Source organism: Podarcis melisellensis, assembly GCF_964234715.1.
Source record: "Podarcis melisellensis genome assembly, chromosome: 14".
NCBI classification, from domain to species: domain Eukaryota; kingdom Metazoa; phylum Chordata; class Lepidosauria; order Squamata; family Lacertidae; genus Podarcis; species Podarcis melisellensis.
Window position 1 is genome coordinate 20,186,743 of NC_138546.1, and position 26,662 is coordinate 20,213,404.

At 41.6% G+C, this 26,662-nt stretch overlaps 1 protein-coding gene across 28 annotated transcripts in view; it reads left to right on the forward strand.

Annotated features, from left to right (window-relative positions):
* Positions 1–26,662, forward strand: part of RBFOX1 (RNA binding fox-1 homolog 1) — a 1,444,762-nt gene that overhangs the window by 853,394 nt on the left and 564,706 nt on the right. For 2 of the 28 annotated variants that reach the window (XM_081887405.1, XM_081887411.1), the window contains exon 2: positions 663–786. The exons of the other annotated variants lie outside the window; for them this stretch is intronic. In XM_081887405.1, coding sequence (XP_081743531.1) covers positions 663–786 — 124 coding nt within the window. The remainder of the gene's footprint in view (positions 1–662; positions 787–26,662) is intronic. 28 annotated transcript variants of the gene reach the window in all.

Here is a 26,662-nt window from a genome sequence, read left to right on the forward strand (position 1 = left end):
CTGTAATCTAAGAACATCAGGAGAGCCGTACCTGTTCTAATCAATACACTTCATGGTGGATATGGCTAAACTTTGGTCCTCCAGATGTGCGCATCCACCATTCACCAGAAACTGTATAATGAAGGTGCCAGATGTACCTCTGTGGGGAGGGAACTTCATTTTCTCTAGGGCCACCCCCTGAGCTTCTGAAGGTGGTTGAACAACCAAAAAGGCATTCTCTGCTTATCTTTACACCCAAGAGGGGCTGCAGTAGGGAAGGAGGTCGTTCTGGTATTTTTGACCTGAGTCATTTAGGGCTTTAAACACGTAACTAACATGAGCACCTTGGAGTGGGCCCAGAAACAAACTGGTAACCAGTGCAGCTGTTTTGGATCAGGAGTTATATGAGATCTGAAGGGAACCCCAGCCAGCAATCTAGCCACTGCCCTTTGGACGAATTTTAGTTTCCAAGTCCTCTTCAAGGGCAACCCTCCCATGAAACCTATTGCAACAATCCAGTTAATAGTGTTTGAGTCCACTCCTCCACTGAGCCATCATTCTCCATCTGCTGGTTTCTTCCCCTTTGAGCCACTTGTGCAGCTGCTGTTGACTCCAGACGATGTACTAATTGTTTCTCCCCCAGCATGTGACATCCCCCCATCCTTTCTTCCCCCTTTCCCCAGGTTTATCACCTCCTCGTTGCTACAATTAGCAGGAGGAGTAGAACTGGGGGACCAGAAGAAGGAAGAGGAAGGAGTAATGGCAGGGACACCCCCTTACCACAGCCACCCCTTTTGGATGGTCTATGTATGTATGATTGGGATTCACATTTTTTATTTAATTGATTTATTTTTTGGGGGTGGAATTGGGTACTGCTCCAAAACAATATTGTAATCTGTGGTGGCTGGTGCCCACCGGTTGGTTGGGGAGAGCAACAGTAGGTGGTACTAGTACTCGAAAGGGGCATGAATGAGGTCAGACATACATGAATGGACAACACACTGAGCTGGCCCACTGACCACAGTTCCCCCACTATGCTGAGCTGTATGGCAGTACTACTGAAGTTTCTGTAATTATTTCTATATTTTCAAGGCACATATACATTAGAATTTGCCAATTTAAGGTAACACCCATCCTTTGCCAATTTAAGGTAACACCCAGGCTGGTTATAGTTCTGCTTGGCTAACCCTAACACTGGCTGAGCAAAGAAAATGGCACCCTTCTCTTTGTTCTTCTTGCATTGCATGGCTAGTATCTGACAGGACCCGGCTTGGGGGCTTAATCTGTGGTGACCTGTGGGTCTGTTGTCACACCATCATTAAGAATAATGCATCAACTTGAGGTAAGGATTCTTTTTTCACAGTCGTCTCCGAGCTGCCCTGCTTGGAAAGCAACCTTTAGAACCTTTCCTGGTCAGCTTCCAGGCACATCGGTCTTTATCTGTTGTGTTCCACTCTGACAAACATTTAAAGGTTTGCCCCTCATTAACTCTGATACCGTATTTGTTTCCAAACTCGTAAATACCCACAACGTTTTCTTCTGAAATGGGAAGAGCTATTGAGCTTTCAGTAACTTTGGGCTGTGAAGAGAGGAGGGGATGTGGTGCGTAATTGATTTCTTTGACGGTTTAATTAATTCTGGGGTACACAAGTATTGACTAATTCTTTGCCTATTCTCTCTCTCCCCCCACCCTCACCTTGCTGTTTTCAGCAATACTTTAAAGGTATTTAAAGTCCACATGGTGAGGGAATTGATTGTTTGAAGTGGGGCCTCTTTGCTTTCTCAGCATTTTCTTCCTTTTAAAGAAGGGTTTTTTGGGGGGCGTGGGGGGGTTAGTGGTATATTTCTTGCCTTCTCTAAAAGCAAAATGATAGGCCTAGGCATCTGCTGTAGGGGTGGATGGGAAGAGGGCAGTTATTCCCCCACCCCCAGTGAAACATAATGTACCGATTCTCAGCTTTCATTAAAATAAAAAGATTCTGACCTTTGTAGAACCAGAGATACAAGGCAAAACATACCAATGCTATTATTGTAATTGTTTTGTGAGAAACTGGCCTGCCCCTCACTGCCAGTGTTCTACTTTGCATTCCACTCTACATTCCTATGGACACCCATGTCTCTTGGCTCGTGTGTTTTTTTGTTTTTTTTAAACCTTATTTTCCTTTGGCAGAGAGAAATGAACCTTATTCTCATAAAGTCATATATATGAATATCAAAATACAGTTGGGTATGATTTAATTTCTTAAGGAAATGTGAAGTTAACACAGCATATGTTTATTTCACTCGGACTGCAATCTACTATTTGCTGGTATTGTCTGAAAAGATGGTGGAAGAAGATTTTAAGATTTAGGTATTTTAGTTTTCTAGTTTCTCTAAGAAGCATGGCAGTAAATCTGAGCCACAGCTGTCCTCTGTGACTAGGCCTTTTGCAGAAAGAGAGAGAATAAAGGAATCTTTTTTTTGGGGGGGGGGGAATATCTGCTTTTGTGCAAAGCAGCACTGTAATCTATGTGTGATCTGAAATTCAGGAAGGGGTTCTGTCATAATTATTTAAAATATTTTACACCACTTATTTCCTTGCTCAGAACAACAAGAGACACTAGAACGAGTCTCTGAAATGTTCACATTTAACAGACATCCAGGCCATATGTAGATCTGCAGGAAATATACATTGGAGTTGTTTTCCAGATCAAAGTCTCTATTTCGGGTTTGTCAGAAACAGCTGCCCCTTGTGGTGAGCTTCATCACTGCAAGCTTTTCAGAGACAGGGTGTATTCAGAAGTGGGAATTATTCTTAGTTTTCCTGGGGCTTATTTCTATGTCTTTCCACATTCTTTTTACATTGCATTACCTGTTGTATTATGGAACTATGGCATTTTGGCCGATATACTACCATGCTAAGTTCCATTCACACCAGAGAACAAAGGGGGGGCGGGGGGGGGGCTCAGACCTGTTGCCACTCCATACTCTTTTTGTACGTATTTGTTTCCCCAGACTTCCATCACTTAACTCCTGCAATTTTCTGGCTTAATGGGATTGCAAACAGAGCTTTTTCCCTGAAAGCAATTAACATGAAAATGAGCACTAAACTTCCACTACATTCCACTAGATTTCCAAAAGTTTATTTACATCATGCGAAGATAACTTAAAATGTGAAAATGACCAGGTAAGAGAACATTGGGAAAATGAAATCAAGTATGACCTGAACACGGACAGACTCTGCCCAGGCTATAGCAATGAGGTTGCTGGTCTACAGTTGGTGTCTGGAGACAGTGCCAGATTTACATATAATCTAAACAAGCTATAGCTTACGGCCTAACTCTCTTGCCCCCCGCCCCCCAAAAAAATAAAGAAAAAAACACACACCTGGATGTACTTTGATAAAATACATATTTTGTTACGTGCAAATGGCTTTAGATACCTATTAGGACCATAAATTACCATATAGCATATATTCAACAAAAAAAGTGACTTTTTTGTTGACAAAGGACAGCTGGACATATAAAGGGCCCTATTACCTTCAGTAGCTTAGGGCATCATCAAACCTAAATCTGGCCCTGTCTGGAGAGCAGACATTGCAAGCACATACCACACTCTCCTCCACTCTGGTGAAATGTGTTGTATTTCAATTTAATATGGTGTGTAATAGTTTTATTTGTTTACCTATAAGGCATAACAAAGCATAAAGAACATTAAGAGCTGAGCAACAAATTTGACTCTTAATTTTGTGGTTGCTGGTGCAATGAAAAAACACGAGAAGTAACATTATCATATTAAAATAGTTTAAAAAATAAAAAAGGCATACAAACATTCTAGGCTTGACAAAACTTTTCCCTGCATCTAAACTCAAGTGAACTATTCTAGCTACTATTTCTAAATTTGTGACTATAAATATACACTGCCACATGCATTTTTGTTGTTTGTTTCAAATCTGTAGTATCTTATGTCCTGTATTGAGGGAGATGCATTTTTGGGGAGAGAGAGGAATTTGGGGTGAATGTGTAGACACCCTATGCAACTTAGAAAAGTGACTGGAGTTTCCTCATCCTTTTACAAGCTATGAGAATAGATGTAATATGGTCAAAATTAATATAGTTGGTTCAATAAAATATCTAATTAATTCTTCACCACCACCCTGAAGAAAAATTAACAAATGACCTTTTTTGCAATATAAAAGTGTTAATCTGGATGTGTTTAGTTGTATATAGTGGTAAAAAGCATTTTCTCCCCTTGAAGCCTACTCCAAAAAAGATGAATTTCAGACCCTTAATAGTATTAAAAACTCACTAGAAACAGAACCCAAGTAAGGATTTATCAAATGTCCTGGGGGGGGGGGTGCTATTAAACTGCCAGGAGCCTGGTATTATGAAAGGAAGAAAATGCTTCTGGTTTGTAAAAGATGTATTAGAAAACAAATTGCCATATACTGAAAATAGTTCTCGTTTTGAGAAATACGGACTGCATGTTATATTTCTGCTCTGTCCAATTAAATATTGATAATACGTTTCTCTTATTTTGGGAGTTGTTGGTGGCCGACAAAGCACCATTCACTCCACCTTGGTTTAAATGCTGCAGTCCAGCCAAGTTTAAACAGAGAGAGAGAGAGAGAGAGAGAGAGAGAAAGAGAGAGAGAGAGAGAGATACGCAGGGCCACAGCTTTCTTGATGGTTACTTTGAGAAAGTGGTTTTCAGTGTTGTAAAAAACTCTGAGACATTAGGCAGCTAAATATTTGATAAGGCAGTTACACTTTTAAAATATGGGGAGAAAAATACAAAAAAAAGCCTACAGTATGACGCTCATAAATTTAACATGCTAAAGTGCAAAAAGGAATGATTTTGAAATAAGGCCTTGTACCATGTCACTAAAAAGAAAATGTAATCACCCTCATAGCAGATTTAAATGCATCATGATTACCCAAAAGAAGTAGGGTTGTGAGATCCATTCACACACCCAACACACACCAACACAAAGAAAACCATTCTTCATACTGGAAATGGAGTTAGGGTGGTGGGGAAGAATGCATTCTTGAATGGTCCTGAAAATATAAAATATATATTCCCTACAAAGCTGTGTTTAATGGAATAGGTGTTCCGAACTGCAGAAATTATTAAAAGCAGGTAGAACTCAGCTTAAACTCCATTATAAGATTATGACTTAATGGTATCAACATTAAACTACCATTCCCCCCTCTCCTTCCCCTGCTTTCTTTAACATTCACCCTGATTAAGAGTTCTGGAGAAGTCAAAAAACTTGCACACTATATTGTGACATTTTTATTGGTCCCAATAAAGACATTGTGTTGCCTGAATGTGGACTCTGGATATTTTTGTGTGGACCAATATTACACGCGGGTGGTGCTGTGGATTAAACCACAGAGCCTAGGGCTTGCCGATCAGAAAGTCGGTAGTTTGAATCCCCATGACGGGGTGAGCTCCTGTTGCTCGGTCCCAGCTCCTGCCAACCTAGCAGTTCAAAAGCACGTCAAAGTGCAAGTAGATAAATAGGTACTGCTCCGGCAGGAAGGTAAACAGCATTTCTGTGCACTGTCCTGGTTCGCCAGAAGCGGCTTAGTCATGCTGGCCACATGACCTGGAAGCTGTACGCCAGCTCCCTCGGCTAATAAAGTAAGATGAGTGCCGCAACCCCAGAGTCGGCCACGACTGGACCTAATGGTCAGGGGTCCCTTTACCTTTACCTTTAACATTACATCACTTGCCTTTTGTGTTGCTTTTGGGGAGATATGCAATCAGAGCTCACGTGTTGTGTCTCATTCTGACCAAACTTACCTTGCAGAGTTAATATGAGGATAAAATGGGATACAGAAACCCTCCTGTGTGCTGCCCTGAATTCCCTGAAGGAAAGGATAGGTACAGATAGATTTGAGTGAAGCTAATGTTTTTGACTTCCTTCCTGTGAATGCATACTGGTTTGATTTGGGTAGCAATGTGGAGGTTGGAAAAAAAAGACAAAATGTGTGTATCTTTGAGCATAGCAGGAACTCTCCTGTCACTGAATTATTACTGTATCCATCACCAGGACACCTGGAGAGTGAGCTGCTACCAGCACAATTATTCTGAGGGTCTCAGTGTTAACAGCTCTATGAAAAGTGATGCGATTTGGAATGAAGTGAATGCTTTCCAAAAGTTTGAGATAATGGGCTGGCTTTGCCAGGACAGCTTGAGACAATCTGAAAGTCAGTTTATGGGATATGTGAGGTATTCCAAAAGCTTTTATTTTTCCCCATTTTTTGGGGGGGGGTGCGGGCGGTGGGAGATAAAGGGATATGCAAATCTGCCAGTTTTGGTTTTTCTCACAGTTTCTCAATTTTCTAGTATGAAGCTCAGTTCTATCATTTCCATATCAGTTTGTGGTTTGCTTTTTTCAAGTCCTCATGAAAATTCACCAGCAATATACTGTGAATTTAGGGACTGCTTTTGCTAGATGCTCCCTTAGAGCATAAGATGAGTCCTGCTGGGTCAAGTCAATGGCCCATGTAGTCTAGCATCTTGTCCTTACAGTAACCAACTAGATGTCCCTGGGAAGCCTGAAAGGAGGACTTGAGTGCTACAGCAACTTTCCTCACTCATGATTCCCAGCAACTGGTATTCCCTTTAACACTACCATGTAGGTGCACACCCAAATAGATGCAGCTAGACCTCACTTGGGATGGGGTGAAAATTGCTCTGAGTTCACATTTAAAGATGAACCTACCTAATTTGCACTTTCAAAAACAACAGGCAAACAACACCATCCTTCAGAATTTGGATTTATCCGAATTTTGCAAGCCAGGTTTTCCAGCCGAGCAATATACTAGGGCAAAGTGGTCGTGCAGAATTACATTATAAGACCGAAAAAAAGTAGAAACCAAAATTAACAGATTTGTCTAAGTAGTCCCAGTTAAAGTTTAATTGCTGCCAAAACTGTGAACTGGGAAGGGGCTGATCAACTCACAACTTTCCCATAAACTTAAAAGTTGGTGCTTAGGCAAGCAACTTCCTACAATAGGAAGCAGTGTCATCAGTAATAGCAGTAAAGGTAAAAAGTAAGGTAAAGGACCCCTGGGCTGTTAAGTCCTGTCAAAGGCGACTACATGGTGCAACGTTCATCAGTAATACTTACCATAGAGGGCTATTGGGAGGATTTCTGCAATGGAGCAACTCCCCTATGAGGAAATATTGCAACATTTGTGGCTTTTTAGTTTAGAGGAAGGGTGAGTAAGATGATAGTAGTGGTGTTTAAAATTATGCTTGGCATGGAGAAAGTGAATGGAGGGGAGGTGTGATGTTTTCTTCTTTGATCATTTTTTTTTAATAGTAACAAGGGTGAGATTTTGGATCCAAACCCCTTTTTTGTAATCGTAACTGCTCATGTTTGGGATTATTACTACTACTGTTATTGTTCTTTTCTTCTTCTTTATTACTTCTGTGTCTCTGGGATGCAGGACTTTCACTCCTCACTTCACAGCGAGGAAATGCATCAGTGCAAAATATAATTTGTTCCAAAAGAGGGTATCCATCCATTTGAAGCTTGAGATTGCTGTGCTGAGTTTGACTCTATTATAACTGAACTGGCAATGCATTGGCCATCTCTCTCTCTCTCTCCTCTCTCTCTCCCTCTCCGTATGTGTGTGTGTGTGTGTGTGTGTGTGTGTGTGTGTGAGAGAGAGAGAGAGAGAGAGAGAGAGAGAGAGAGAGTTGTGCTTTATATATCTAGTAAATGGGGAGAGTTCTACAAAACCACAGCAGTAATATAATTTATATTCTGTTTTGCTTCTAAACATACGTAGACCCTATTTAGACACCAGACATAATTAAGTTTGTTATTTAATTAATTACATTGCTGTAGTCTCCTCTCCCCACCTTCACCTCAGGAGGAAGAGGCACATCAATGTCTCCTGTTTCTATATATCCCAAGGGGGGAGGTGGGAGTGGATCTACACTGACTTACTGTATTAATGTTATTAGATATAGCGTTCTAAAACGTCACAGGGCATACTGGTAGATTAAAAACGTTCCTTAACTTGTTTTGTCCATAACAACACAGTTTCCCTATTGCTGGTTCCTGGTTGCTCTGCAGCGCCCTCTGGTGTCACATTTTAATAATATACTACTAACGTTACAAGCAAAACATAGCCCTTATGTCCTTAACCCTTCCTTATCATTATAAACCATGAGTGTAGATCTGCCCAAGGAGTAGCTTTCCCTGCATTTGAGGAGCTGAATCAGGAGCAATGGGGGCTGCTTCACATGTGCTTCACATAGGTACTAGGGAAAAAGCCACCCCTCTCTCCTTCATTTAAAGAAAAAGTAGGGTGGGTGTTTCCAAAAGCACTTTTGCAAAAGGCTTTAAAACAGCACACACAGAGATCTCAGGGAGTCTTTGCTGTTTTAAAGTCTTTGCAAATCTCCCCACACTCCTTTTTCAAAAGTTCCAAGATTGGGAATTCAAAAGGGATAGGGGGAGAGTTACAAAGCTGCACAGTTGGCAGGTGGGTGGTCTCAGCCACCTTTCAAATTTGGCTTGCAACCCAAAAAGGTTTCCCACACCATACTGTGAGGAAGATGGACCGGTGGTCTGACTCAATATGTGCATACACATTTGCAGAGAAAACATTCTCATAGCATTGCCTTTTTCTAAATTACCATTGTGATAATGGCTGTGATTCCTAGCCTGTGTTGATTTCAGATTGAGGGAGTTAGGTACATGTTTCACTCGCTCCCTCTGAAATCAGTGGGATTTAAGAACACTCAGTTGTGGCTAGATTGTACCCTATGTTAATTGCTTAGTTAATCTGTTAATCTCATGAAAGCAGTACGATAAGTCAACCGAAACACCTTTAATAACACAGCAGCCCTGTTCCTCCACCCGCAGTTCAATCTCTCTCTTCCCCCGCCTTCCCTGCATCACCGGGAAATAAAAAATCTGATATGATTTAAGTGTTTCATAGTTAGATGTACAATCCTTTCTTCTCAAAGATGATTTGCAATTGAGAAAGTGGATGGAAATACATTGCCTGGCATCCTTATATTAACAGAGCAGGCTTCAAAGAAAGTATTATTAATGATGTAATTAATATAGATAGATACAATATACATCAAACAGGTCATTACTGTAAAGGTGTGGATGTTGCAATTTGTATTAAAGATTCATTTTTGAGCTCACAGTCAAAGTGATGGGAGCTGTTCAGTTTGAAACTACATTTGAGAGCAAGTGGTTGAAATTTCCCCACCTCACCCTGTGCTCTAGTTTCCCTCTAGTTTTCTTCATACTCCCTCCTATTTTTCCATATGTTTGACTATTTCAGTGGTTCACTGGCTGATGTATAGGAGCGTGAACCTGCTTTGATATCCCTTTGCCATATATTTTTGCTATATTTGATATTAATGACCTGTGACCTTTGGGTTTTGCTGACCTCAGTCTGCCCTAAAAAGCTGATGCTTTTCATTGAGCCTCTCAGAAAGGGCTTCTGGGACATGAAGTGGGAATTTCTGTCAAGCGTGCAAGATCCCATTGTGTAATCAAAGTTTTCTTTAAAGTGGGAGACACGGTTTGCTAAAGAGAGATTATCCTATGGCTCCGAGGAACCCTATTATCCTGCCTATGGGTGGTGAAATTGCTAGTTGACATAAACTGGAACATTTCCAGGGAAATCACTGAATTTAGGAGTCACTATTGATAAGGGAGGAAAGAGTCTCCTCGTGTCAACTTTTGAACTGTGCTTTAAAAGAAAAAAAGTATGATGTTTCCTGTATAAAAGCATATTAAATCAGTCAAGAGTGTTTGCAAATCACTGTTCTCTACGATAGTGGTTTCAAGCTCCTGTGTGAATTTTAATATGTGGGTGTATTCAGGCATGGGGAATATTGTTTTCCTGATTATAAAGCTAGCTCTTCTGTCCTTTCCCCCCAACATTTCTTTCAAACTGCAGTACCTGTTACTTTTGTGTGACTTTTTGACCAGTATACTGGTATGTCATGCTAAATTTCATTTGCACCAGTGGGCCATGGTATGATACATAAGCAAACATCATTGGACAACATTGCTACCCTTCTGCGTATGTATGCCACTGTTCCCCCATGATTCACCCATGAAAATGGTAGGAAAGAACTGTATGCTATGATACCATCCCAAACTGCCATCCCTTCACTCCCACAATTTCCTGAGTTAATGGGCTTGCAAATGCTTTTTTCCCTGTAACTAGTTAACACAGAAATGAGTGCTGAACTTCCACTATATTCCACTAGATTTCAGGAAGTGGCTTTTATGTTAGGTGAAGCCCCAAATATAATGTGGAAGTTTATCAGTTAGGGATACCTCAGGGAAATGGAACAAACTGCTGTGTGAATGCAGCCCGTATTGTGAGTGTTGATGAACCACAAGAAACATCTGGTACTTTTTCACACAGCACTGAGATAAACAATGGAATTTGATTTCACAAGATGTAGTAGTGCCCATCAATTTGGACATCTCTGAAAGAGTTTTAGACAAACTATTGAAAAGCAAGTTGACTTTTTACCTTTGGTGTCTGCAGCAATACACTGGGAATCACAAGTGGGGAGAATTGCTGTTGTGCTCAGGTTTTGCTTTGGGGCTTCCTAGAAGAGGCATCTGGTGGTTTACTGTGAGATTAGGATGCTGGACTAGATGAGTCTTCTGGCTTGATCCAGCAGGACTCTTCTTGCAGTCTTAGGGGAAGGGTTGTTTGTGTTACTCAGCAATGTAATACTGTTAATAAAACTGCCCAATATCAAGCTGAACTCCTTACCTCACACCCACGCTAAAGACTTCCCGCTTATCTACATGAGAAGCAGAGGGATGGGAAACCTGTGACTATGAGTTGCATAAACCTTAGTGCCCTACACTAGGTGTACAGAAAATTGTATTTCCCAGGCTCATGCGGAAATGCCCTGCTCCCAGATGCTGTGAGGAAAGAAGGAGTTGGCGGTGTGTTCTATAACATTTGTTTCCTACCCTCTCTCCAGGAGCTAAATGTGAGATACATGCCCCTCCCTCCCTGTGGGTATCTTCACCACAACCCTGTGAGATAGGTTAAGCTGAGAGGTAATGATTGGCTTAAGGACACACAGTGAGGTGGCTGATCTATCTCAGGCAGCAAAATGTCTTGGTCTGCCCCTGGCAGACATGATTTTAGAAATGTGTTATAATATTGTATTCAGTTTGTAGCAGGGAAAGTTTGTCGCTTTTTTTCAAAATATGGACACTCTGAAGCATGGTTTCTTCCACACCTACATCTTTTCCCATCAAGTCACAGAATATTTGGATAGTGGCAACACAAGAACGACCCTTTCAGTGACGTGCCCCCCATTTGTGAAATACTCTCCCCAGGGGGGCGTGCCTATTGCGATCTCTGTCTTACACCAGGCAAAGACTTTTCTCTATACCAGGGCTTGGGGAAAACTCTTAATATGAAGGGCAGCATGGTGGCCTCTTTCAATGTGGTGTCAATCCTACCTTTTACATGTATATCTATGTTTTTAAGGTGTTGGTTTTTTTAAAAAAAACTTGTTTGTTTTAAACTGCATTTAATGTAAGTCACTTTGGATTACTCAGTGAGAAAAGTCACTAACAAATATAAAAATAACAACCATAAATTTTAAAGTGTGTGTGTGTGTGTTAAAGACAGTTTAGTAAAATTCATCTTTATTCCTGCCTATGGGGAAGTTATTGCAAAGGTTTTAATGACTGTGCAATGGCTTTAGTGAAGGATTGGATCTGCAGAACTGTGTATTTATTGATCCAACAGGAGTGCTAAGATACTCTTAGTTGCAGCTCATTGCTACACTGCCTTGATGACAGAGGTTGAGTGCAAAAGCCGCAAATTGGTTTGATAAGTTGATAACATCTTTGGAAACAAATCCCCAGTAGGCCAAAGGGGGAAACCTTCTATCTAGCATAGTACATATACTAGAGTTATAAGGGGGGTGAGTGATACTGTCCAGAAGCTTTGATTTCTGGTGTGAATAGCACTGTTCTGCTATGGAAGGGTCATAGGGGAAGGGTCATAGCTCAGTGGCATCTTATTTCCCTGCAAAAAGGTCTTGGATTCCATCAGCAGTATCTCCAGATTGGGCTAGGAAAATCCCCTTTCTGAAATCCTGGAGAGCTGCTGCTAGTGTGGACAATATTGAGCTACAGAGACTAATGGTATCTGAACCTTCCATTTGTCTGATTCCTTCAGATTAATTTTCTTACTTTCCTGCTTTTCTTGCCTCTGCTCCCACCTGGCAACTCTACTCACTCTGGCTTTGGATCATCTGGTCTGATCCTTTGGCTGGCATGACCTACATTTTCTCTTGAGGATTCTGCTCATTCCTCACTTTTGGACACAGGGGTGTGACCTTGGACTATTTTGATATCCTCTGTCCCTCTTACCCACCTGGTCTGCCCTAGACACTGCTTCTTGACACTGCCCATGCCTTAGACAGTGTGGTACAATTGTTAAAAGCAGGTGGATAGAAGCTCTTATACTAGGCAAAAACACTCAAGGGGGTGCAAAGCAGGACATGTAGCTTGGGGAAGGTTGATCAACCAGCTAGGGAGACCTGGTGGACCATAATCAGCCCCAGGGTCCAAGGTTCCCCATTATTGCCTTCATAAAAATCCTATCCATATTGCTTTTCCATTTGTTTTTTTTTCCCTTTAAACAATTGCACAGTACTAGGAAGGAATTAAATAATATCAACATGCTATTAATATTGTACATTTTAAGTATGGTAAACTTGTTCTACACATTCAGCAGAATCCAGAGTGTGATCCAGATGGGCAGTTTCATGTTGGTCTGCTTTGCCACACGGGGACCAATACCTTCTCTCATAGAAAAAATAGCAAGCCAGATAAAGTGTTATGAAAAATGCTCATTGGTATATATGCTTTGTGCATGGAGTTTCTTATTTTTGTCTCATCAGTAGGGATGTGAGATGGTGCTGTTTTCCATTTTGCCCTGTATTCGTCACATGCAGCACTGTTTCCATTCCACTGAAGTTCACCTTCCACCCAAAACTACATTGCTCGCCTTGCATTCTGCTGTGGTGAAATTACACAAATCACATTATTCCATCCCATTCATTTCAGTGCAAAGGAAACAATGCAAATGTGCACACATAATCAATTACTGTTTATAGAATGAAAACAACAGTGAATAATGATTGCATTCACTGGACTGATTTATGTTTTTGACATGGGACAAATAAGTGAACATTGGCAATTTCTGTGCCCGCTTCAATCTTTGTCAGAATTCTCTGACATCGCTACTCAGGAGAGAACATTCAGCTGTCCCTGGAGGAAATGGAGGAAACTATATTTTACCAGGTCATACTCCTAGGAAACCAAATGGGCATTCAACAATATTTTACAACTGGGTTGATTTTGACACACATGACGCATTGCAAAAGTTTTTGGAGAAAATAAAGTTTTGTGTGGGCCCTAAGCCAGTGATTCTAGAAGAAGCTTGAAGTTGTTCTTAAAGTTTCTTGCAGTCAAGGTGTGTATTGTTTGGGGGAGCGGGGGGGGGGGCCCTTCTCTCAGATATCGGGTCTGAAATCTCTCACTGATCCGAGGGTATTTTAGTCTCTGGTGACTTAATTGCCTAGGATGAAATTTGCTGATGGAAGAATCTTCCTACCAGCTTTGAAAAGTGTCCTTTCTGTTCTTTGAGCTATCGCTTTATAAATTATGGGGGAGCCAGATGGATTCAGCGAGAGCCCCATGAAATCAAATAATAGATTGGCCAGGAGTTTCAAGCATAAAGAGAAAAAGCGATAAATTATTCATTTTGCTGATAGCAAAAGTAAACCAGATAGTCTCCTGGATAGTAGTTATATAACACTAGCCAAGGATTCCCCCACATAATGCATTGCAGGAGTTGCACAATTGGTTTTCTGATGCTATCAGCAACAAATATTGAGGATGATTGACAAAGCTGAAGTGAAAAACCAAGGTATTTGGCTGCTGGAGGGAAGGGTAGAGAGCAGGTTTATGGTTCATTATTACCCTACCACCTTCAACAAAGCTGGTGTGGTATGCTTGGTGTAGGCTGCTCCATTAGGGTAGTGTAGGGTAGAGTAGGGTAGACAGAGCCAGGGTGGTGTAGTGGTTAAGAGCGGTAGACGTGTAATCTGGTGAACCGGGTTCGCGTCTCCACTCCTCCACATGCAGCTGCTGGGTGACCTTGGGCCAGTCACACTTCTTTGAAGTCTCTCAGCCCCACTCACCTCACAGAGTGTTTGTTGTGGGGGAGGAAGGGAAAGGAGAATGTTAGCCGCTTTGAGACTCCTTAAAGGTAGTGAAAGGCGGGATATCAAATCCAAACTCTTCTCTTCTTCTCCTTCACACCAACCTCAGTCTGCCCTGAGCCATCCCCCACCTGCCCACCTTCTTACTGAACAATGAGTCCCGGAAGTGACACTGCCCATCAGCTTCCTTCTCCTTAGCATCAGTGTTCCCCTTGTAGAATGGAGCAAGGAGGAGGATGGGAACAAAACTAGGATGAGTTGGCTCTGGCTGTCATTGGCTCTGGCACCACCTACTATTTGGGCTTCCTGCCTCCTGCATTAATGGTCTCAGTGAGGATGAGTCACCTCTGCCTACACTTAATCTTTACATGCAGTTCTTTTAAGGGTTGGTCTTCCCCATCCCTGAAACTACAGTTCTGAGAGTTGTTTTCTAAAATTTTAAACCTTCTCAAACTTTTAGAGAATTTCAGCACTCCTGTGGTGCATATTTAGCTAAATGGCCTCCCCATTTTTGGATGCAACTATGGATCTAATTTTAACATTATTTAACAATGTTGAAGGAAGCAATGTGGTTGACCCCTGCTCCTTCCTGTCCTCCATTCATTGCCCATTGCTTCTATCACCCACCAAGGGAAAACCTAACAAGAGAATATAATTTCACATTCCGTGAGCCAAAATTTATCTCCCTCCCTCCCTCCGTCCCTCTCTCTCTCTCTCTCTCTCTCTCTCTCTCTCTCTCTCTCACACACACACACACACACACGTGCACACACACACACACATTTACTTCTCTTGAAATCTTGGAGAATTTCAGTCCTCCTGCCCTAGAAATATTCACCAACACAATAACATGATCAGACCATGGTACTAAACTTGACTCGCTCACTGCTCACCACTAACTCAATATAACTACTTAACAAGTTAAAAAGCACAGGTCCCCAAACCACTCCTCATTGTACATTCCTCCATCATGAAAACTGTCAATTTATTCTGCTTCTGGTTTCTTGACCAGTTAGTGATTAAAAAGAGGACCTCTCCTCTAATTCCATTACTGCTAATCTTACTCAGGTTCTTCCTCCTCCTCGCATTTCTATCCCACTTTTTTCTCCAAGGATTTCAAAGTGGTATAGTGGTATACATGGTTCTCCTGCCTCCTCATTTTATCTCCACAACAACCCTGAAAGGAAGGTTAGGCAGACAAGCTCAATATAACCCAGCAAGCTTTATGGCTGAGTGGGGATTGGAACCTTGTTCTTCCAGGTTCAAGTCCAACATTCTAACCCTTACACCACACTGTCTTTGGTTGAGGTACTTTATCAAAAGCTTTTTGAAAGTCTAAGTACACAGTGTTAACAGCATCACTTCTTTATGGTTGTTGGCACTCTTAAATAACTCTGGAAGGTTAGTGAGTTGGGACTTGTGATTGCAGCAGCCATGCTGGTTCTGCTGCAGCAAGACTTGTTCTTCTATTTGCTTGGCAATTCTATCTCCAACAATGCTTTCTACCAGTTTCACAAGAATAGACATTAAGCCAACTGGACTACAATTTCCAGGACTGCACATCCCGTCCTGAATGCTTGTTGTTTGTTTGTTTTAGAAAATGTGTTACATTAACCTCTTTCAAGTCCTCAGGTATAGAAGCAGAACTATCTCTCCATCCTGTATTGTGTGAGAGAAGGTATAGCAAACAAAAGCAAATACCTCACACATAAGATGGGCTGGAGGAAGCATAGCTGGAGGCAAGAGCTGTTGGCAGATTTTCAGCTAAAACGAAATTCAAAGTGGATTTAGGGATTCCATCATAACGAAAATGCCTGATGAACTTCAAAAGAAGCCCAAACAGGTTTGCTAAGACAACTTTGCATTGTGAGCTCCTGGTTAAGGAATGTTTGAGAGGCACAGAGACCCAGTCTTCCTCCTGACCTGTTTGACTATCAGAATCTGTAGCAGATGGAACGTGATTGAAAAGCTGCACTGGGGGAAAAGGGGGATGAAGAATGAGTTGCTATAGCTGACATTTCATTTCTGGAGCAGTAGCTAAGGAGATTAATATACCTGCCTAGGGCTCATGTATTACCGTGTGTGTTATCCGTGGCTATCTGGGAATGAAACTTCACGAACAGCACGCCATTCCTCCTTTGCATAATTGAACAGGACCTACAGCACCCTAACTTGAACTGGATTAAAGGCAGGGAGCCAATCTATCTGTGCTTTTTAAAGGGTGGGGCAGTTCTCAGCAAAGTGCTAATGGGTGTTATATTTACATAGGACTATTTTGTATCCTGGGATTATTCCCCATCTATTTATCATTCTGTTCCCTTAAACACTTCAGTTTAGTTCAGGTAAGAGGGATTTAAAAGAAATGGGCATATATCTGATCATACAACAAGTCCCATGTGAACAGTGCATATAATAAAAACCCTGTATTACATATATTTTTAATTTTTTATGATGTTTAATTATTATTAACATTTGGTTTAAATTTTTTTCTACATATAACAATGTGCAGATGCACAATAAAATGACCTAACCTAATCCAGACACTTGTGTTTAAGCAATATATACAAAATTACAGCTAAATAATGTAAGTTCTTATTCCAGACTGTTTACATCAGCCAAAAAGTTTTGTGAGGGGAATCCTCTATTTTTGTTTCTAGCCATATACATAATAAAAGCCTGTCATTAAATTCTGAATAAGCATTTGAGCTTCATGCAAATTATGTTTTATTATTTAGTTTATTTGCAAATATAATAGGAAAAAATAAGAAAACCAAATGGTGATGATGATAACATCTTTGATTTATTGATTGCCTTCTTGACCATGGCAACCACCCATTTAATTTTGCCATTCTACAGAGAAACCAGGGCTTCAACACGATCACCAGCTTTCTCTACTCGAAAACCCTTCACAGCATTCAATAACACACTAAGTGTGTTATTTGAGGGCAGGCCAAATGAATAGGCCCATCAACCTTACAGGAGCTGAGATTGCCATTGTCAGTCCAAACTTAAACAGATCATGGTCCCAGGGCCGTCTTTACCCGGGGGGTGCAAGGGGTCTGGGGGGCGCCAGGCAACTGCCGCTGAAGCCGCCTAAACTCTTAACTATCTACCTGTTATGAAATAATGAAATAATCTGAGGCGTCTCGTGTGAAGGCGCCATGGGGCTGGGGAGGGGCATGCGCCGATGGCAGTATCTGGGCTGTGGCCATGTGGCTGCACCCAGGGGACCCTGGCTGTTCCGCAGGCTTTTGATGGGGGTCCTTCCCAGTCCTGCTCTGCCGTCTTCAAGACCCTGCTTCCCTTCACCGGCCCCGCTGAGCAGGCTGGTGGGGGCTCCCTGCCTCCTCCCCCCAAGGGGCCCAATTCTAGCGGTTCGCCTTCACAGGAGGCGGTGGTGGCTCGTGCTGGTGGTAATAAAGGGCTCTTTTGTGTCTTGGGTGAGGGCGGAGGTGGCGTTTGGAAGCTCCTTCAGGGGGCTTGACCAGCTGAGAGACTAGTTTGCCCGAAACACAGTCCCCACTTCTCTCTTGTGGAATGAGAGTCTTTTAGAAAGCAAAAGGAGGAGGGAGAAAAGTTCTCTCAAGCTTTGCCTGCGAGGCTTCAGGAGGAAGATTTGGGGGCTAAACTAAATTTGGGGGTGCTGGGTGGATTTTTGCACCCTGGCGGCACATATGCTAAAGACAGACCTGCATGGTCCAACCAGGACATGGGAGAACATTGAACTCTCCCCATCCTCGGTCAATCCCTCATATTGTTTTGTAAGCAAACTGTTTAAAGCAAACATTTATTGTGCTTAGAAAAAGGAAGATGCAGCAAGTTTGCACAAATTATGAACAAAGCTTTCTTTCATTTGGTGTCAGGAATAGTACATGTTTTCTCCACAACATGGGTAACATCAATTATCTGTGTGCTGCACTGATCAGTGGTCTGGAACAAATATCCATTTATATGAAATGGCGCCTCACAGAGCCACTTTAATTATACTCTGGGATGTTTCAATTTAAAATAATAATTCTAACTTTCTAAAAGAAAGTTTGCAAAGCTTCAGATTCATGTTTGGACTTCTTCATTCACCAGAAACAAGAAACAGGAGAAGGGACATGCATCAAGAGAGACAGATTTGGTGCTGCTCTGGAATGTATCAGTAGAATAAGTTTCATCTGAAACGTGCTTTTCAGGATAGAGGATAGACGGGTGTACTTAAGTGTATGTAGAAGCTAACAGGGATGCGGGTGGCGCTGTGGTCTAAACCACTGAGCCTCTTGGGCTCGCCAATCAGAAGGTTGGTGGTTCGAATCCCTGAGATGGGGTGAGCTCCTGTTACTTTGTCCCAGCTCCTGCCAACTTAGCAGTTTGAAAGCATGCCAGTGCAAGTAGATAAATAGGTACTGCTGTGGCAGGAAGGTAAACAGCATTTCCATGTACTCTGGTTTCCATCACCGTGATTCTGTTGCTCGAGAAGGGGTTTAGTCATGCTGGCCATGTGACCCAGAAAGCTGTCTGTGGACAAACGCCAGCTCCCTCAGCCTGAAAGTGAGATGAGCGTCACAACCCCATACTTGCCTTTGACTGGACTTAACTGTCCAGGGGCCCTTTACCTTTTTACCTTTAGAAGCTAACCTACCGTACAAAGGCAACATTTCCACAAATTGCTTCACCCACTTGCTTCTGGCCCTGACATACCTGCCAACTTTCATTGGTGGTGGTGGGGAATGGACTTTCCATTTTCATCACAATAGGACGGCAGCCAAAATGGCCACCACAATCTCATATGGTTTTTTTTGGGGGGGGGGGGCATTCTCTCATTGAAAAAAGGTGCTTTTTGAGGGCTTACATGGGAGTGCTGCCCCAGAAGATGGGTCCTGGTTTGGGGCTGTTTCATATTGGCGGATATGCCCTTCCCATCACTGGCAAATGGCTCTAGGAAGGTTGCCCAGAAGCAAATGTGGCCCTTGGAATGAAAAAGCTTCCCTTACCTCTGAATTTTAGGGGAAAGGGTGCATGAAGAAGTTGGCACAAGTCTTGGTAAAATGCATGTCATTTGAAAAACTTGCTTGCAAGAATGGGTGTTTCATACTAAAACCATATTAACAATGTGAAGCGAACACAACCCATGTCTGCATGTGCGCGGGTCGCGATTCGCTGCTTCCGTGCATGCACATGACATCATTTTGAGCATCTGCGCATGCGCGAGCGGTGAAACCTGGAAGTAACATGCTCCATTACTTCCGGGTCGCCACAGAGCACAACCCGGAAATGCTCATCCCGAAGCTACTTCAACCCGAGGTATGACTATATTAGTAATAGTAGAATTATTTTGTCTTTTCACATTTTCACAGTGTGGTAGTTTAGTATCTCCCTCCCAGCTGTTCCTTGGCCCTGCCCCACCCCGCTCCATGGACTCCTTAACCTCTTTTATGGCAGTGATTGCATTTCTGTTGTTCAGTTATTTATCTGCTTGTACAATAGTTGAATGTCTTCCGTCAGGGGCAGATCACCCATCAGCTGGGGATGTTCTTCTTCTCGATTGCCTGCCTTGAGCAGGGATTGCACTAGATGACCTACAACAGCCTGTCCAAATCTGTGGTAGGGCAATGTCTGTGTGTGCACATGTTACAAGAATGTTCAAATAAATATGATATGAATATTAAACTATTAGCATACTACAAGTATTAGCATGTGATGAGCAAGGCATGATATACACATGTGTACATGTGTCACTGACATGCTCCTATTAATATCTCACCCCCACACCACACCACACCCCAATATTGATATATGAGGCCCTTCTTTGTGTGTCTCCTCCACAAGTGGTCCAGAGTGTGGCAACACAGGAACACGCCTTTTCTGTGGTGCCTTCCCATTTTTAGAATGCTCTCCCCAGGGAGGCTCACCTGGCACCTTCATTACACATCTTTAGGTGCCAGGCAAAAACATTCCTCTTCTCCCAGGGTTTTGGATAATTAAGCAATCAATGACCTTTTAAGCTTTGGGTGTTGGTGGGGCTATTATTTTGGTTTCTTACTATATTATGGATTTTTGTGTTTTTATATTGTAAACCACCCTTTGATCCTAGGATGAATAGTGGTATAGGCATTTAATAAATGAATAAATATATGACTAGTTTGTAATCCATTTACAAAAAGAATGAAACAGTTACTGAAAAATAATTAAGATCAGCAATAAGCTGTGGGAAAAAGAGATTAGAGTACATGTCAACATTCTACATATCTGGATAGACTTCCCTAAACAAAAATGTTTTTTTTTTAGCAGGCACTAAAATAATAATAATAATAATAATAATAATAATCAGACATTAAAAACTTCCCCTTCCCCCTACTTCACTGGTTAAATGGAGTTAGCAGGTATTTGATTTTTTGTTTGGGAACATTGCTACCAGTCTCCTCCTCACCGCTCAACAAGTCACAGCAACAGTTTACCAAGAACAACGCTGCTACCTCTAGTGTGCAGAAATCATCTTTACAAATGCCTCTCAACAATCTGGAAAATGGCATCATCATCGTTGGCACCATCAGCATTCATTTACACACTAAGAGTTCATCTCAGTCAATTCAATTCGCTTTGCATTTAAAGGTAAAACCACCTAATTCACACTTTTCAAAAGAAAACATGAACCAAAAAAAAACAGCCACCCTTTGAAAGGATTACATTCCCTCCAGTTTAGGTTTCCACTGCAATGTGTGAGTTTGCCTGAGTCCGCACAGAACCTCCATGGGAGTTGAAAGCTTACATTTAAGATGATGGCTTTGAACTGAGGCATATAACAACCAAAGGGAGGATGGCACACTCTTTCTGTCAAAGCCCCGATCCCTCTAAACTCATCTATGAGCCTCATGTTCAAATGAGGCAGATATATTTCTACATTTCCCTCTAGCCCTCTGTCAGGCCTGGTTAGCGTCATCAGATACTTTGTAGAAAGGAAATGAAAAAGAAGGCTCCTTTTCGGTGTCTCGTTCCCTGGCTCTGACATCCCTTGGGTTTGAGAAGGTCTTGCTTGTGGGCTTCCCATAGAGGCATCCAGTTGGGAGAGCAGGATGCTGGACTGGAGAGAGAGCCAGTGTGGTGTAGTGGTTAAGAGTGGTGGACTCGTAATCTGGTGAACTGGGTTCAATTCCCCGCTCCTCCACATGCAGCTGCTGGGTAACCTTGGGCTAGTCACACTTCTTTGAAGTCTCTCAGCCCCACTCACCCCACAGAGTGTTTGTTGTGGGGGAGGAAGGAGAATGTTAGCCACTTTGAGACTCCTTAGGGTAGTGATAAAGCGGGATATCAAATCCAAACTCTTCTTCTTCTTCTTCTTCTTCTTCTTCTTCTTCTTCTTCTTCTTCTTCTTCTTCTTCTTCAATTGGCCTGATCCAGCAGCCAGCCTCTTTTGATGTTCTTTCCCCTGCCGCCTTTGTATTGTGAAATAAAAATGGACCGAAAAGTTTGGTTCAGATGCAAAGAGCAGCTACAGAGTCCATCCCTAGAGTTCGCAACTTGAGGCACCATGTCTTTTTAGGTGATTTTCTCCACCATTACTAATCTCCTCTACGATGAATCCCCTAATATGATTCCAAGGAACTCCAGGACAGTTTGAAAACTAGCCATGTAAGATAACTCTGCTCTCTGCAATTCATCTCTTATTTTTATATTCAGGGAGGGGGGTAATTGAAACAGACATGAGCAGTTTTCAGACTTTCTGTGAAGGTGATTAGGTACTTTGCTGCAACTGAAATCAGCCTGAATTGAGCATCTAATTCTGCATAAGCTTTTATATAAAAAATGTGCAATACATATCATAAGACCAGAGAGTACATGAACTTCTTATGAACTTCTGTATTTCCTTTTAGTGCCTATTCATAATTTTAGGAGTGACGAGTCAGCATTCTGCTCAGTGTATTTCCTTTTATGATGTGTGTGAGAGAGTGTGTATCATAGGCAGTTTACAACAGACTAAAATAAAACAACATTCAGTATAAATCCAATACAAACATGAAATGGCACACATAAATTAACACACACACACACACATACAAACACACATAAAGGGGCTCCCATCTCTAAATTATATTTTGCAATGTCTTTAGCCTTTTTACTTGACACTGCAATGTGACAGTTAAACAGACATCCTAATGCCTTTTAGAGATAAGCAATTTAACTAAGCATATGGTTGCATATTGTAGTAGTTGCAAACTTTCTAAAGGCTGGTGTGTCTCCACTGGCTGGTGAGGTTAGCAGACTGTATTTAAGCTGTGGGATCAGTTGCCCAGGACTGGAGCATAAACTCACAGAGACACATCTGACTGTCTGAAGGACTAGAATACAGTGGTACCTTGGTTTATAAACTTAATCTGTTCTGGAAGTCTGTTCTTAAACCAAAGCATTCTTAAACCAAGGTGTGCTTTCCCATTGCAGTGGGGGACTCAATTTACAAATGGAACACACTCAACAGGAAGCGAAACATGTTCTTATTCCAAGGCAAAGTTCACAAACCAAAACACCTCCTTCCGGGTTTGCAGTGTTCTTAATCCAAGTTGTTCATAAACTAAGCTGTTCTTAAACCAAGGTACCACTGTACTGGTGGTGCTGGGAGCTGGCTGCTGTAGATCCCTTCCAGCCCATCTCAGTTGGAGCCTTCCTTACAGTTGCAGGGAGTAACTCATCCCATGGAACTTTTTCAGATTCTTGCTCCATGAGCTAGATGGAGCTCTGACTAACAGAATGTCTCAAGGCACAGTAGATGTGTGAGTTCAGCAACAGGGTGAGTGGGCCAGGGTACCCCATTCTGCCCAACGAACCCCCAAATTCTTAATAAGACTCTCAAGTAAGCTTTGCAGTCAATGAATAATTGGAACGGTCCTCAGGATTTGCTTAAGTTTCCAGAAGCAAAGAGTGGGAATAATGGACAGTTCTTCAAATGGAGAGAAGTGGAGTACCCGAAGGATCAGTACTGGGGCCTGTGCTTTTTAACTTGTTCATAAATGATTTAGAGTTAGGAGTGAGTATTGAGGTGCTGAAGTGGATTGTGTGTGCAAAAAGTATTAGCAGGAAATGTCATGAAGAGAGAATAAAGCGCTGTCTGAATGCAGCCTGTGTGTCAGCTCAGCCACAGAGTCAAAGCAGGGAAGCAACAGTGTTCTTGGAATCACTTCACATCCTACTCCCTCCTTTCCTTTCTCTTCACTCTAGTTTTAACTTATCGAGTAGAAACTCTTTGGCTTATTAGAAGTAATTACTTCTGGAGATACGAGAGAGATTAATATTCATGGGCCAGATTGATAGTGTGCGGAAGAAAGATGTGACTCTTCACTGTTGTATTCACTGTGTTAAGTTTAGAGTGGGAATTGATGAAAAATGTGAGGTAATGTGCTGTATGAACCTAAGTGATGAACTGTGGCTTATTTACCATCTGGCTGTTCGGCAGGACCTTTTTTCATGTCACGGAAATTGCACTCTCAGTGCCAAAGTGATACGCAAAACTGTTTCTCAGAGTCTTGTCTAAATACGTTACTGAGGATTTGATAGTCTTTCATTTTAGACAGGAAAAAATAAAACCCTGAAAGGAAGAAAAAAACCCAAGACAATTGTTTCATGATTACCTGAAAATATACACTGCCAGAGAAATGTGTAAGTGGAAATAAGTCCTGTTGGTTAGCCAGTGTCCACATCTGAAATGTTTGAACAAATTAAGACAGAGGTTTTCAGGATTAGCATTTCTGAATGTGCTCTATTATCTGAGGCTCAAGAAATAAGCTTTTAACCAGATATGAAGATGCAACCACTGAGATTCCAGAGAACGAAACATTGGCATGACTTTGAATCAGATGGGATATTCCCACTTTGGGTGGATCTGTTAAAATGAAGATGGCATCCTCAAAATTTGCAAGGGAGGAAACGTTGTTGATAAGGGTGTGATCACTTCTTTGTTTAGGCTTCTTTGGCTGTGGTGTGTTGATGTATAGTATGAAACAGAAGAGAAAATGTAAGGGAGTTGTAGCCAAAGTTAATCCTACTCAGAGTAGACCCATTGACATTAATGGGTCCAGTAATTTCAATGAGTGTAAAATAGCTGGAAAAAATGCTAAAGTTGCCTCCTATGCCCATTGACCTAGACTGAACTCAATAGCACTTATTTATTATTTTATTGTTTTGTTCATTTTTTTACACACACACACACACACACACACACACACACACACACATATATAAAATTCCACTTGAGTGTAAAGTAACAAACAAGCCACCCTTCAAATAAGTTTACAAAAAGAACAAAACAATGAAAATATAAGTAAAAAGCAGTTAAAAGCAACTATTTAAAACATTCAAAAATCATGACAAGGTAACAAACAATAATAAATCAAAACACATGTCAACATTCTATGTATCCAGATAGGCTCACCTACAGTAAACAAAAATGTTTTAGCAGGCACTGAAAAGAGTACAGTGAAGGGGTCAATGCTGAAGTCAGGTTTATTAACATATGCAGATAATAAGGGACTGTAGTCAGAGAAATAAAAGCAACCCTCTCAACCTTTAAACATTTGACATAACAGCACAGGAATAGCCAACGTAGTGTTTTCCATATGTTGTTGACTGCAACTCCAATCATCCCAAATGGGGGCTGGGGCTGGTAGGAGTTTGAGATTTGAGATGGAAGGAATCACAAAGGGCATTAATATACTTCAGAACCAACTTTGCTGTCATTTCCTCTACTCTGAGAACCCTGGGAATTGCAGTTCTGCAGAAAGGGGCCACTAACAGAGACTATTTCAGCACTCCCAGCTAACTGCATTTCCCAGGATTTCTTGACAGCAGTCATGACAATTGAACTATTATAAATCTATTTGTGGTATAGATAGGTATGGGAAAATCTGCCCATTTCAGGTTGTTGTTTTTTCCACTCTTTAAGATGAGTTCTCTAAATTTCCCCATTGGTTTGAGTTTGTGTGTTGTTGTTTTTTTAATTCCTTGTGAAAATTCAGCAGCAGTTTAGTACAGAGTGCACCTAATATACCCCCCCGTGTGTTGTTTTGCCTAATATGTCCATGTTTGCCCTTGCATAACATACACATTAGGTAGAGAAATGCATTGCAAAGTTTAGAAAGTGTGAATTTCAAAGGCTGGTTGTGCTTCACTTTGCATATTGTTTTACAAAGACTAAATTAGTTAAGTTCACCTTTAAATGCAAACTTTTCCTCTGTCGCTGAGGGTGAATATATCCATACTTTCAAATTATTTTCATTCTCACACTGCACAGGGCTGAAAGATGGTTTTCAGGGTTTCTTTTCCTATTTGCTCTCCTTTTTAAAAAAATAAAGATAAAGATAAAATGCAAATAGTTTAGACATATTATATAAAAAAAACCCCACAGTAATATAAAATATCCTGAACTGTTATTTCACCTCTCTCCTTCTTCTTTTTTTAAATAAAAACATTCCTAACAAAACATTAGCAGTGAAGCCTCTTGAAATGGAAAAGTGCTGCTTCTTCCAGCTCCATGATGAGTTTGACATAAACAAATTAGAGTAGTTAATTTGGTAAGAAGTTTTATCTAGATTGGTCTTGCCTTCCAATTCCCTCTTCTGAATTCCCTGAGACAACAAAACAATAATTTGCTGTATAAACAAAAGCAGTAGGGACCAAACCTCTCTGGATGCCCCCATCTGGCAAAGGAAAACTGGTTGTTAGCATATCAAAAGGAAGCCTGAATCTCCTACATTAATGTGCAGGTTTAAATAATCCCTTTCATTTCCAGTGTTCAGGCATGAGTGCCATTGCTTATGTAGCCAAAATGACACCACAGACACACACAAGGAGGTGGTATCAGCAGGCTTTGGTGTGCAGCCATACAAAATAAAAGCAAACATAGGAAGCTTTCTTTTACTGACTCATTGGTGTGTCTAGCTGTATTGTCTGCACTGACTAGCAGCGGCTCTCCAAGGTTTCAAGCAGGGAGTCCATTCCAGCCCTACATCAGACCCTCCAAGTGTCTCTATTTTCCAGGGACAGTCACAGATTTACAGAAGCCATCCCAGTTTCTGATTTGACCCCAGAATGTCCCTCCTTTCCTTGGGTCATCCCTATTTTCATCAGAGAAATGTTGGAGGGCATGGACTAATGCAACCCCTAAGCCAAGGAGATAAATAACCATACAACCTTTAGAAGACATCTGAAGACAGAACAGTATAGGGAAATTTTAAAATGTTTAGTGTTTTATTATTTTATTATATTTGCTGGAAGTCACCCAGAGTGGCTAGGGCAACCCAGTCAGATGAGCAGGGTATATATACAGTACTGGACGTCCCTGTTTTCATCAGAGAAATGTTGGAGGGTATGCTACATGGAAATGCCAGGGACTGAACCTGGGGAAGTGGTTTGTTGGGGCCAAAACAGTTCCTACTGGTGCCACTTACAGTGGCAGCAA